Raw genomic sequence first — 14,010 nt, 5'->3', positions numbered from 1 at the left:
CCTTAATATTGCTTACTGCCTTTAAGAGATTGATGCTTGAAGAGAATCTTCATTTAAAGATGTATTTTGTGATATTATCAAATTATTTTTAATGGCATGCAAGGGCTCCTAGTGCCTGAAGCTGAAGTTATATTCATACCACCATGTTGTTGAGGTGATATAATCACATATTCTACAGGGTAAATCATCAGAGTACCCTCCTGAAAGCCATGGGCAGTACACTGCTGTATAATTCGATGTCTAGCTCGGGTGATTGAAGCACATGGGCACGACAGGGCCGCAGGGCTACTGGCCTCGTTGGTTTTGGGGTCCTCGGGCGACTGCGCGTCCTTGGTCTGTTTGATGTTCTCCACCATCTTCCGGAGGAAGGCGTGGCTGTTGTTCTCGTTCTTGGTCATCAGCACCTCCAGCATGAACCACAGACACCTGAGGAAGCAAGGCAGAGTGGCAGGGTTATGTGGAGGAAGGGGATGTACCTCTAGGAGCCCTTCCAAGAATAGGTTTTTTTTTTTGTTTTTTTTTTGGAATGCGTTTTTCACATTTCTAGAGTGTTCTAGAGCTGACCTTTCAGCTACCAGTAGGGATTGTTACATCAGTGTGAAAATGTTAAGTTAGGAACATTATAATCACATGCGTGTGTGCATGACATGCATGGCATTCCGCTCTCTCGCAAGCAAACTGCATCTCAAGAACATTTTGGAGGTATAAACTGAAATGTCAAATGTAATCCATTTAGGTCTTAATGGACAGGAAGCCAATAGATGCAAATAGATAATGACTGTGGCTTTATCACGACAAGAACTAACAGCTTTGAACTTAATCCTTCAACATCGACTCTTATTGTCTGCTAGTTTTTTTTAACAAGCATTGCTCCAAATCTCTGCTTCCGAATGTGAACTGACATTTTACACACATTTATCTACTCTACGCCATTCTAAGAGGTAACAATTAAGATATTTTTGCTCAATTTTCTAGTCTTTGTTCTGTAGCAGCGAGTGGTGTGACTGAAACCTCGAACACAAGCGCTTAAAAGGAACCATCTTTATTGTAGATTTTCTACTGCATATATTTACTGCAGTCATTAACAGCAATTCAGTTAACTGGAGACAAGACGATGACAGTGCCACCTCACAAATCCACCATTACATGTCATAACTTGCCTGAATCTTCTCATTTCATTATCACACATTTAGTCACAGAACAATGCCTGTGGGTCTCAGCCTATTTCATTCAATAATGAAGTGATGATGATAAATCAATTACAGATCAATCCATGTGTGTCAGCAGGTGAGTTTTTTATTTTTACTGACAGTATTATTGAAAGAACAAAGTGTGCATTGGCAATCCAATGAAACACTTAAAAGGCTGGAAAACATATAAACAGCAAAAAGGTTCTAACCGACATTTATAACAAATGAGTTAATGTCATAAATACCTTCTGAACAGGACACTAAATATATGTGTGCAGTTTTACACAAAAATACTGTTTAAAAAAAAATGCTAAATGTAAAAGGTTGTATCTGCTTGGAGCCCATTCACTTTGGTATCTTTGAAGCTCAATATCAGAAAACCACTCAGAATGCACAGAGAACCTTATAATTCCAGGGTCCCCAAAACATTTTTAACAATTAAACCAAATTAATTAATTCTGAAAATGATTCACCCTTCTCCCAATTTGGTATAACCCATCGCAGTTGCAAGCTGAGCCCAGCCACCACAATTTTGGAGAGTGCAGACAGGCACACGCCCTCTACCAAAATGTGTGTCGGCCACATCCAGCTCTCACTGCGCAGTTCAGCAGTGAACTTTGTGTGGACACTGACCTGGAGGAGGATGGTCGGGCACATCTTGTGGAGGAACCAACTGACCACAAGGTGTCGCAGGTACACACTGGTGTGCGGACGTCTGTCGCCAAACTGACATCATGATGTGAAAGCTAACTCCTACCACCTGACCAGTATAATCCTTTCAGTGCACCACACAAAAAGCTTTTATATCTAATTAATCCCCGATGAATCATACCAGTTAACTTATCGTGACCTTGGAATTATATGGTTCTATCTGTTTTCTGAGTGGTTTTGAGATATTGAGCTTTAAAGATTCTAAAGTGAATTGGCTCCGGATACAACGTTTTTACTGCATTCTTTCACACTTTTAAAGAGTATTTTGTGTAAACCATATTTTGTAAATCTTACATTAAATAGCACATATTCAGTGCCCTATAAACAACATATTTATGACACTAACTCCTCTTTGTCAAAAATCAGTTAGAACCATATCATTCTATGATCTCCTTATTTGTTCAAAGAGAGCACCTGCAGAAGAGATACAGGACAGTAGGAGGATCGATTTAGCTTTAACTGCATGCTGGAGCTGAGAGGCCCTGTGTCTGTGCTACAAACCCACACAAATAACAACCCTAAAATGTAAATCCCTCCCTCCCCCCGACGCACTTACTCTTTGATGTCACGGAGCTGCTCTAAGTCTTGGGGCTTGGTGAAGTCTGGGTCGTGGGCCAGCAGGTGTATCATATAGGGAACAACATACTCTGGCAGGAGCGCCAACAGCTTATCTGGGGAACAAAAGAAAGAGAGGCAAACTCAATAACTATTTGAAACGAATTAAAACTCTGTCACCGCCCCCCTCCCACATTCCCATTTTAAGTTATGATGTTGTGGGATCAGAAGGGACAGAACTGGTTTCTGAAAGCAAACCAGCTCACAAGCCTGACAATAGTGAAGCCAAGACGCACACTACTGTATGTTTACTTCATACTTTCAAATCAAGTCAAATGTAAAATCCAGGAAACAGAAGTAGAATGTGGTACAAAACAACAACAAGGGTGCGGTATGACTCCACAGGATGAACATTAACTCCCATCAGAATATCTGCACTGAAAAAGCACTGAGATATACAATATACCGCCATACAATTGTCATTCAAAGTGTGCATCTAACCACAGCTTGAAATTCATCTGTTGTTGTTGAAATGTATTATTATGCAGGTTATGTCCCGCTGCAATGGCTGGGGGGCCTGCTCTCATAAGGAGCCACTTCCTGAGCCTGCTGTCTGCCAACTCTGAGCATGTGATAATGCGACAGACTGTGGACCCTGTGATAATGTCACATTGACTGTGGGACAGAGACCTCAGGTAATGGGATAACGTTAAAATAATAGAGGTAAGCACACGTACAAAGTATTTAGCGCAGGTGCAAGGTACCAAAGAAGAAAGTGATATCCACAAAACTGCTGTTAATTCTCCCCGGCGATATATTCATGAAAGTGAACAAGATGGCCGATGTTTCGACCAGTGGGTGGTGCTTTCGTTGGATGGTGCTTGTGAGATGACGCGTCACTGACCGTAGGGCATGGAGTTCTGTTTGATGTACTCTCGACGCACGCTGATGTTCTTGAGCAGGCACTGGCGGGCGTGGGCTCGCCGCTCCTTCACCGGGTCCTTGGCGCACAGGGCGAACACCGCCAGGTACTCCAGCGGGAGAGTCAGCTTCACCAGGGCCAGGTGCAGCTTCATGGCGAACATCTGCCTCACCTGGTAGCACTCGTCCTGTCGGACAGAGAGAGGGAGAGAAAGGGTGAAAAAGAACAGAGAAGACGTTAAAACAGAAATGGGCAACCTGGGCCGACTACACCTCAGGTTTTCATGCCAACTTCAGGCCTTAATTATTTCATTACCATTACCATTTACACTATTTGACATTTTAGCTACATTTCTTGGTAAGTGCCTGAATGGCAGTCGAACGGGTTGTGTCTTTATGTAAAAAGTTTCAGTGTGATCTAATCTACAATGAACCGGTGCTGGTGTATATAGCCAATTAGCTCATTTAGGCTAATTGGTGGACACAACCTGCATACACACCGGCCCTCAAGGACCAGTATTACCCACCCCTACATTGGAAAGGCAGGAAATAGGGAGGTCCCACAGTTAAGAAAGTACATTCAACAGCAGTGTGAACATAGAACAAAAGGAAAACATGCTTTCAAATATTGACCATCACACAGATAATTAAGTGAAGCGCTGTTAAAAGGTGAGGTAAAGGTTAATGATGCATTTTTATAAATGTGACAACTGAAGCCAATGATAAATAAATGCAGAAGGTTTTAGACATACAGGCCAACAGGTATACTGTCCCATGCAGAATGTCCAATCATACTGCTGCATGCCCAGCGGTGGGTGTGACTCACATTGATGACCAGGCCGCATAGCTGGTACTGTTCTGGCGTGATGATGTCATGGTAGCAGGGCTCCTGGGCCAGCTTCATGATGGCGCTTCCGGCCGCTAGCCGCATCCGGGACATGTCCGACTTACTGAGGTGGAGCAGGGAGGGAGGGAGAGGGAGAGCGGGGGTTCAGGGGGCTGAGGTCAACCTGGCTACGTCACAAACGATGACAAACGCATTGCCTTGCACTGGCAGACCTGTCAACATAGTGAAATCCCACAAGGATCGGTACTGGGACCACTGCTCTTCCTCAGTTACATAAATGACCTTGACATGGACATTGAAAGTACATTAAATTGGCAGATTATACAAAACTGAGAGGTTTAGTTAACAGTTCTAACAATCTACTAAAGTAATCCAAGAAGATTTAAACGATTTAAAAGAATTAAGAATTGGGCAGAACCTGGCAAATTAAATTCAATATTCTACATGTGGGAAATAAAAACATAAGGCAGGATTACTGTATGGGTGGTACAAAGTTGATAAAGACTTGGGAGTAATATTTTATCAAAGCCTTTCAAGTTTAGTCAATGGTTGGTCTAGTCAATTGGCTGTGTGCCCATGACCTTTTGCTAGCTCTTTAATGCATGAGCTAATGATGAACCTTAATACACTTGTCCAAGAAACATTTGAGGAGCCAATTGTCCAATTACTTTTGGTTGCCTAAAATTTGGAGACTTGGTATAAAAACAGGCAGTAATTCCTACATGTTCACCCAATATGTATTTAAAAATTCTCCAATTAAAGCTGAATGACTACACTTTATTTGTTTTATTTCAGCTGTAGTTTGCTGGAATACAGAGTGAAAACAACAAAAAATGTGTCACTGTCCAAACACTTACGGACTGCATTGCACATAAATGCTTACTCAGTTTTCAGTTGAGCCAATATGGCACAGGTTCCACCTCCATGCATCCTCTCCGAGTAAGTTGGTCGGTGAGTCGGCAGGTAAGTGAGTCAGCAAGCAAGTTGTTAGGTCAGTAAATGAGTTGGTAAGTCAGTAACTAAGTAAGTCATTAGGTAGCCAGGTCAGTCACGCACAAATGCATGGCCCAGGAGAGTACCTGATCTTCTTCTGCTCCGTCAGATCCCCCTCGCTCACGAGCATGGCGGACAGGAGCCGCAGGGTGGAGTTGGCCGATTTCGACTGGTTGTTCTTCATCCCCAGTAACCAGCGCACCAGCAGCTTCACTGCCTGGACCTGAGGGGATCAGAGGCACCGGCGGTTACCAGCCCTGCCACGAACATGCATTCATTGGCTTTATGGGCATACCTCTACCATAACATTCTGGTCCATCATCAGGTTTGAATCTTAAACAATCTGTCCAGTGGTGACACATATTGTTTGACGTAGAGCAGACATTATATATGGCTGTAGCATGTTGTCAGAGATCTGTGCTGATGCCTTGATGGAGAACAGGCTGATGTTATCATTAAGGCTGATCAATTTAATGTAAGGCTTTCAACAAATCATACTTTTTTTGTGATTAATTGGGTTTACGGGTATACCTCTACCTTAACATGCCCCGGACACGTATCTGTAGCAACTGATCACTTAAAGGCCAACTTGAACCAAAGGAACAACACTGATTCCCTTTAGAACACATATGCACACCCCCTTAGCTTTTACAGATTTCTCCTTTCATAAAAGCCACCTCAAGCTGTTCTGAAGGAGGAACACCAAGGACTTAGCTGGTGCTCATCCATCTACCCTCTTTGATGTGGCCTGAACAAAACACTTATCAACATTTTTCAAATTGGTATCGATCAGACCATTCGAATTTGACGTGAATTACAATTTATGGTTGTAAAACCCAGGGAAAGCTGTTCAGTGCACTTAATCCAGATGTGCCTTGTAAACAAGACTCGACATGAGCACATTCCGTAAAACGGCATGTACTACCAATGTCCAGTGAATCTCTTACCTTGGCCAAAACTTCAGGGGACACCTCCTCATCGGCGGACCACAACTTTCCGTTCTTATTTCCTATGGACTTGGGTGGGGAAAGGACCAGGGTATCATTATTTAAAACGGGAGGGTTGGTACCCAGAGGGGTTTAACTGTATCGGATGCAAGAATTTAACAAATAACTTGGAGCTTTTTTTGCTATTAAAGTAAAAAGAGCACTTAAATATCCAGAGCAATCACTTTTGCATTTCAAGTGTTCAGGAAGCCACAAGAAAAAGGCACATGCTTATATTTATCAACATCCCGGCTAATACAGTCTTCACTGTATATTCTAGAATCAAATTAATTTAGATCTCCGATTACTCCGCATTTCATAGCCTTCAGAAATACTCCTACTATCTTCCAGGAGTTCACCCTCTTCCACGCTTTAAGAAGCTAGATAATAATTTGTGTATGTTTTGCATGTAGGGCTCAGTTTTAGGTTATCAGTTTGTTTTTTTTCTCATTCTCTATGGAAACAGTTGACCCCGCCCTTCTGGTCCTCTAAGTCGGCTGAACTGCACCAGGCAAGATCAATCAAGCACAGAAAAGCATTAAATTCCAAAATGGTTACGTCTGTCTCACAGCGACCCCCGCAACCTCTGGGAGATACTCCTGCAGACCGCTCGCCCTCACCCGGTCGTTCATGAGCAGGTCCTTGACGATGAAGTTCGCCACGATGGACTTCATGGGCGAGGCAAACTGGTCAGGCGCCAGCATGGAGATGTGTCCCAGAGAGACCAGCGGGGTGATGAGCTGCTCAGGAACGTCGGCGTTTAGGCTGCGGGACAGGGGCTGTGTGGGGGACACACCAGAGACTCTTATTCAACACGGAGCGTAGCGAGCGAAACATTGAAGGTGGGACTCTCATTCACAATAGTGGCGTGGTACATTCAATTCAAGATAAGAGAAGGCCAGTTCATCCTTTTATGTTAATTCCGATATACCCTAGAGTGTAAACTCACCGTGTTCCGAACACCAAGTTAGCTCATCATGTTCCGAACAGTGCAACTTCCATGACGAATAATTAACTGTGTAAAGTATAATTCCTTCCATTTTCATAAAATAAACGTTCCAGCATATCCAACGTTAAGACTGCAGGTACTGCTAATGCTTAGGTCTTCCGCTAATTAGCATTTGAAAACACTGCGGGTGTGATTACGATGGGCAAGCTCAGCAGATTCTGTTCCGTTCGTAGAGTGCTGCAGGCAACGAGTGTCACCTAGCAACGCTCCTCGTTATGCGTTTCTCCACACGAGCGCATGCACGCATTAGGCCAGATGTTCGCAAGCCGAGCTAGAGGGGATCGACCTTTTAGTGCAAGCACCTGGGACCGTCTTTTACATTTCCCCAAATAATGTGCTAGCCCAGGGGTGGCCAACCCTGGTCCTGGAGAGCCGCAGAATTTGAGTTTTTTTCCTTTTAACCTTAAATTTACCGCAACCGATTTAGACCCAAGAAACCAGCTGAGCCAAGTTAACTGTGTAATTGACTGATTTAATGGATCGATTAGTACCGAGTAACAACAAAAACCAGCAGACCCTGAGGCTCCCCAGGACCAGGGTTGGCCAGCCCTGTGCTGGCCTATTCACAGTCTACAAACTTCTTCCCTTCTACTGTTGAGATATCTGGATCATCTTCTGGGCCTGCTCTACCACGACACCCTGGGTTTGATCTCCCATCTTACTCTCAGGTCTGTACCCCAATGATTCTGTAGGTCTATGTACTCTCACTGAATCCTCTGTGTCTATTTTTAATCCCTCTACTCCAGAGTAGGACCATATGCACTCTGCTAAGAGTTGAATTAACACCGGATACTTTACTGTGTGGCCCTCAAGGCCCGGTAGTTGTGCTGGTTTTCTTTTCTACCTGATGATTGACTAATCATTAATGCCACTGATTGGCTAGAGATTGATTGACTGATTAATCACTAATGCCACTGATTGGCCAGAGATTAAGATCAGGGTAAGAAAGAAAACTAGCAGTATTACTGGCCTCGAGGGCCAGATTGGAGTATCCCTGCTCCACTCCTAGATTCTCCTCTGGGCCTAGCCCATAAAGTGACCGCTCCATTGTATCTGCCTGGACATCGCAGTGGCGTACCTCGAATATCTGAGCCAGCTGCACCTCCTTGTTGTGGAAGATGGCGTGGATGCAGTGGACAGCCTGCTTGGCCTGGTGAGGGGTGCCCCGCTTGGCCTTCTGGTGCAGGACGGGGATCAGGGTCCTGTGAGGGAGAGGAAGCGGGGGAATTGAGAATTATTATATAATAATAATTTGTTATCCAAAGCAACTTAGAGTTGATTCGACTAAGCAGGGGATAATCTACCCTCCGGAGCAATGTGGGGTTAAGGGCCCAACAGTGGTGCGGATTATATTCGTGGCTACACCGGGGCTTGAACCACCAACCTTCCGGGTTCCAGTCATGTACCTTAGCCACTAGGTTCCAGGCTGCCCCATACAGGCTGTCCATGCCGACCAGTGGAGGATGGGCTCTATAGCTGGGTTCCTCCCGATTTTATCTTGCCACTGTTTGAGGGTTATTCACCCCACTGGAGAGCTTTCTTTTTTTTTTTTATACCATGTGCTTACTATTTGCTGGCAAATATGGTACCCATTAGCCTGCAGCTGGTGTCTGGGGGACCCCCTGGTGAATTGAAGAGCCATTCCAGCATGAACCTCGGCCTGAAGTTACAAATTGTGAAGTGCCCTCAAAAACATAAATACACTAAAACGGCTGTTCTGACAGGGCTGAACACTGCTGTATCGGGCCGAGTTGAGTAACAAGGCAGAGCGCATTTTCAGAAGGTGAAATAGTAAAGGCTAAGCACTGTTGGCCTTACGATCTGATCTGCGGCAGCTCCGTCTCGATCTTCTGCCCGGTGTTTCTGAAGATCTGGATGGCGGCCTCAGCCACCTTGTCGTCCTCCATCTTGAGGCACTGCAGCAGGGACTCGTACGTCTCCGCTGAGTGGAAGGAGGTGGGGTGGGTGAACGACAGCACCTGTGTGGGAATGTTAGAGCTGAGGTTAACGCGCAGGTGGGGTGGGTGAACGACAGCACCTGCGTGGGAATGTTGGAGCTGAGGTTAACACGCGCGCGCACACACATGTATGTACACACACACACACACAGGCGCAAGCATGTATGTATGTACACACACATGCTCACACACACATATGTACACACACATGCTCTCTCTCTCTCTCACACACACACACACACACACACACACACACACACACACAATATACAGAGAATGAATACACACACAAACCTGCAAGTATCTGAAAACACAGGCAAACACACAGAAGCAAAAGCTAACGCATACTGTAAGCGCACAACATCCTTCAAGAAAGTCTGTAATACCTCAATGTGAACTGGAAATATCAAACTATGTTTGCCTGGGGTTAAATTGAGAGCTTAAGCACAAAAATTCATGTCAAGAGCCTATGAGATATTAATGTTTCATTGCAGCGAGGTAAAATACTCATTCTCAGTTAGCAGCTTGGTGTTCTGAGTCATAGTGTGTACAACTGAGCAGCAGCAGTCTAATGAGAAAAACACTTCACCATAAGGTCACATTAACGTCCGTGATTTGATGCTCGAACAAATTAAATCACAAAACGTTAACATTAACCAATCCATACATAAACCCTTCCCACTTAAATCAGTACAGGGAAAAACTAACCATGAACAACTCCTGAACTGATGTGCTAAAGCATTAAAGAAACTGACATACGTTCCCTCTTCTATCATTATACTGCACCAGTAATAATGTAATACTCCCATACTGTACATTACACAGTGAATGATTTTTAACTGTAATGATGATTAATGACACATTTTAACGAATGCATTTGTTATGCTAATTAATATGGTCCTACAGTAAAGCAGGGGTGGCCTTACTGTAAAGTAGGGATCATCAAATCAGGCCCGGGTTTTCTATTCTCCCAGGTAATTAACAGAACAATTAGTGCTACCGATTAGCTAGTCTCAACACCTGGCTCCCAGGTACAGGGAGGGTGGAAAAACCAGTAGTTGACAGCCCTTGAGGACCGTGATTTGACGTTCCCTGACGTACAGAGTTGTGTGACTGTGTAGGACAGGCAGGGTGTGGAAGAGAGACGGCCTCACCTTCAGCAGCTCCAGACCGGCGCGAATGGCCACGTCGGGCGTCACCCCCTCATCCTCGTCATCTGCTGTGCCCTCGATGGACTTGTTCAGGAGCTTCACTAGAGAGCTACACAAGAGAGGACACTTCTGGTCGGCATTATGCTTTTAATCTCTCGTTCATTTAAAGTAACTCAGCTGAGATAGGTGCCAAGATAAGACAGTTCATTCAACAGCAACAAAATAATTATAGTCCCTGAAACACGGTTTTATCAAAAAGGTCTTGGCCAGTATCGCAAACAGGCATTGGGCGGACTAATTTTAAAAAACACGCATGCCCACCCACACGCATCAGATTTCTCTTCCCTGTTTTAGTGTCCAAAACGTCCACAAAATGTTTGCAAAGAGCAGTGAAGTAGGTTTTCTGAAAAGTCCCTAACCCTGCCCCCAGAGCCCAATTCCCCCTCCCCCTCCTCCTCCTGTGGTTAGCTCTCTGTGTTCACATTTAGCAATGTCATACTTCTAAAATAAGTAAATGTGTGTGTAGGCCTTTAATATGGCGGTCTTGTCAGTTCCCCAAAAATAAAAAAATATTCTCTGAAACACGGTATAATAACAGAATATCAGAGGAAAAGGTCATTTTAATAGCGTGGAGGTCTCGCCCTTCGGGGGGTGCCTGCTCAGCTGCGGTTGCAGGAAGCTGCCACTAGGTGTCGCAGTGAGACGCCAGGCTCTCCCTCCATACAGACACTCCGCTTACAGCGAGTTATGCAATCTCCCCACAAGAGCGCAAACACACATACTGTTCAGTCCAGCGACAGACCAAGTTACATATTTAAATGTCAGCTAACCGCAGTGCACCAAGCTGCAGTAAAAGTCTGCCTTTGTGTGTTTATTTTACTCTGGGGCGAGGCATTTGTCGCATCAGAATGAAAATGCATGACTGCAGAATGGTTATGCTTTCTGTCTTTGGTAGAAGGTTCTCTGCCTCGGTAGGTCTGCGACTGCATCCCTGCTGACAGAGCTGAGAAGTGAAGTGAGTCACAGAGGTGGAGTTTATGCTCTTTTCCAAGGCCGGGTGAAATATATTTGGCCATTTCCTGAATGGTCTCACAGGCATTGCAATTGAACATCAAGCATTGGGCCTTTCACTTAATTTAGTGTTTTTCCCAACTGTTTTTCCCAACTGTTCACACATAAGGCTGTTACTGTGCGCAAAATTAAGCCTATGTATCGATAGCAAACAGCCATTGAAAAACGATAAGGACAATGTGCTTGTTTCGCTCAAATTTCATTCTCAATTTTGCATAACACAACAAGCAATTCTCCCAGTTAAGCACAATCTTCATAAATTAAATATCTTGTGTTTGCATGGAATGCACAATCCTTTATACACTGAACTTCATTTATCAGTTGATCACACTGTGCACGAGTGCAAATAGAACTTGCCTGATTTGTAATTAAACCAATCAGAGTTTTAGCACAATGTAACACAGGTAAGCTCATTGGCCAATCTGTATCTCGGGCCTACAGAGGAAATGTCACTGTGTGCCCAGCTACCGATTTTCATGGAGTCATCATGACACAGTCAGACCGTGCAATGCTGCTCGACTCGTTTGGAGGGTAGAGCTATTTTAGCCATTCCAGACACAACTCGCCCAGGGGGCGCTATTGCCGGTAGAAGGCCTGGGAGATTGATGTGAGGCGAGAACAACGTCGGTCAAATATCCCTCCCGTGGGGACACAACCAATTATGGGGCTCTCTGCGGTGAGCTGACAAATTAACCGCCGCGTTTCAAGCACAGGCCGGAACAGTCAAGTGAAGCCTTCACTGGCTGTGCCACAGGGGATCTCCCCAAGTCCTGTTTTTAAGGGCTGAAAAGACCCTAAAATAAACGGAGATGAATTGAATTCACAGGATTTGGCTTGAAAGCGTTTGTCCTAGGTCTGGAGCGAGCTCTTGCACTATATCGGAACATACCACGATGCGAGGGATCAGGGGGTGATGTCGTGTCGCAAACCTGTCTTGATATGATCCGAGGAGTTGGCCGTGATAAAATAAGAAGCTATCGGATAACACTAGGAAGACTCTCAGTTTTTTCTTCCTGAGTGAGTACTTCTAAACTACATTTCGCAGAACTTGGATATTTCACAAACAAAGAGTGTCTCATCGAGTGCGCAATATTTGGGCCCAGAAAAACAACACTGGCTCTGTTCGTTGTCAGACTGGACAACTTCATGGAAACAAATGGCTTCCACTGATTTTTTCCATTTTTGTTTGGCTGTTGGCTTGCACCGCTTTACGCTTGGATTGGGTTACCTGATGGCCTCGGAGTCGATGTGCACCGGGGCGATGCGCTCCAGGAGGAACTTCACCATCTCCAGGAAGGGGTTGGTGGGCTGCTTGGGGAAGGTCAACTTGCGGGATATCTCCCTCTGCAGGGCGGGAGAGATTAAGAGAAGACTTATTTTGGCAGAAATGTAATGCAGGTAACGTGAAAAGCACAAAGTACAAACAAGCATATCTTTTTAAAGAAAGTATTTTCACAAATACAATTTCAAAGGGCAGTTGATACTATAATTGGCGATGAAATGTCCTGCTCGGCGCCAGCTCGTCAGCGATTGGGCTGTGATTAGGGGGGTGACCCCCGACAGGTCTGCCTGCTGCATCTAAGTATGCATAGACTAAACCTACACTGCTCAAAAGGCTTGCTCTTTAGGCACACAGAAATCCTTACACTCTATGATAGAACACCCATTGCACACATAATCTCACAGTATAGCATGGTTGCCACAGCCATGTCATTAGACCTAACACATAATGACTCATATGTGAAAAGAACGATGGATAATATGGGCATGCAGACACATTACAGGCAGGCAGAAAAGTTATGGTCAGGAAGACAGAGAGCCAGTGACAGTGGAAAGAAAGGATAGTGGGGGCGGGCAGAAGAACCAATGGGGGTGGGCAGATCGGCCACTGGTAGTCTAAACGGCCAATGAGGGCAGGCAAACCGGACAGTGGGGTTGGGCAGGACAGAGAGCGGGCGTGGCCAGACAGTCTGGGCCAATCAGAGGGGCCGCTCACCACACAGACTTCAGCCTGCTTGCAGGAGCAGGTGGGGCTGATGAGCTGCTCCAGCTGGGCCCGGAGCTTCTCGTCCTCCCCCAGCACCTGGTTAAACTTCTTCACAAAATCCTGCGCTTTGCCCGGGTCCGGAAGGTTCTCTGCCACGAGGAAGAGAACCTCAATCAGCACACTGAACCAAGTACGAGATTTACAACCAAAACAACACAAACAACCGATTTCCATGTTAATACATAACGCCTACTCTTACAGATATTTCATAGTTGAATAACTTCATCGTTCAAGAACTGAGCGCAGCATGCGTCAGGCTTCCATTTCAGTAGAGATGGTCACAGGAAGTACATTTGTGGGTTTTGTGATTTATGCATCAGGTTGCAATCTTGCTCAGAAGTGGAAATATTCTTGACACTGATGTCATCATTGAAGTACTTGTATATACAGTCATAGGATGACAGAACTGTGTGGGTTATGTACGGTCTCAAAAAGACTGGATATCTAGAAACTAGAGTTTCCTTTTTGTTTTGTGCTGTTCTGATATGACTCAATAACATTATTCCACAGATAAAGAAGAGTTAAAATAAGCAGGCAAAGAAACATATTGTCCAATAATAAAACATTTCAA

The 14,010-nt window shown here is 44.8% G+C and overlaps 1 protein-coding gene across 1 annotated transcript in view; it reads right to left on the bottom strand.

Annotated features, from left to right (window-relative positions):
* LOC133135419 (sister chromatid cohesion protein PDS5 homolog A-like) overlaps positions 1-14,010 on the bottom strand; it is a 35,001-nt gene that overhangs the window by 6,272 nt on the left and 14,719 nt on the right. Inside the window, exons 16-27 of the mRNA XM_061252403.1 lie at positions 13,389-13,528; positions 12,621-12,736; positions 10,325-10,430; positions 9,031-9,191; positions 8,291-8,414; positions 6,824-6,982; positions 6,165-6,233; positions 5,304-5,440; positions 4,204-4,327; positions 3,361-3,565; positions 2,458-2,572; positions 294-426 (exon numbers count right to left, since the gene is read on the bottom strand). Coding sequence (XP_061108387.1) covers positions 294-426; positions 2,458-2,572; positions 3,361-3,565; positions 4,204-4,327; positions 5,304-5,440; positions 6,165-6,233; positions 6,824-6,982; positions 8,291-8,414; positions 9,031-9,191; positions 10,325-10,430; positions 12,621-12,736; positions 13,389-13,528 — 1,589 coding nt within the window. The remainder of the gene's footprint in view (positions 1-293; positions 427-2,457; positions 2,573-3,360; positions 3,566-4,203; positions 4,328-5,303; positions 5,441-6,164; positions 6,234-6,823; positions 6,983-8,290; positions 8,415-9,030; positions 9,192-10,324; positions 10,431-12,620; positions 12,737-13,388; positions 13,529-14,010) is intronic.

This window comes from Conger conger, chromosome 8 (genome assembly GCF_963514075.1).
Source record: "Conger conger chromosome 8, fConCon1.1, whole genome shotgun sequence".
NCBI lineage: Eukaryota > Metazoa > Chordata > Actinopteri > Anguilliformes > Congridae > Conger > Conger conger.
The sequence above is the reverse complement of the archived record's forward strand: the minus strand, read 5'-3'. Positions and strand labels throughout refer to the sequence as shown.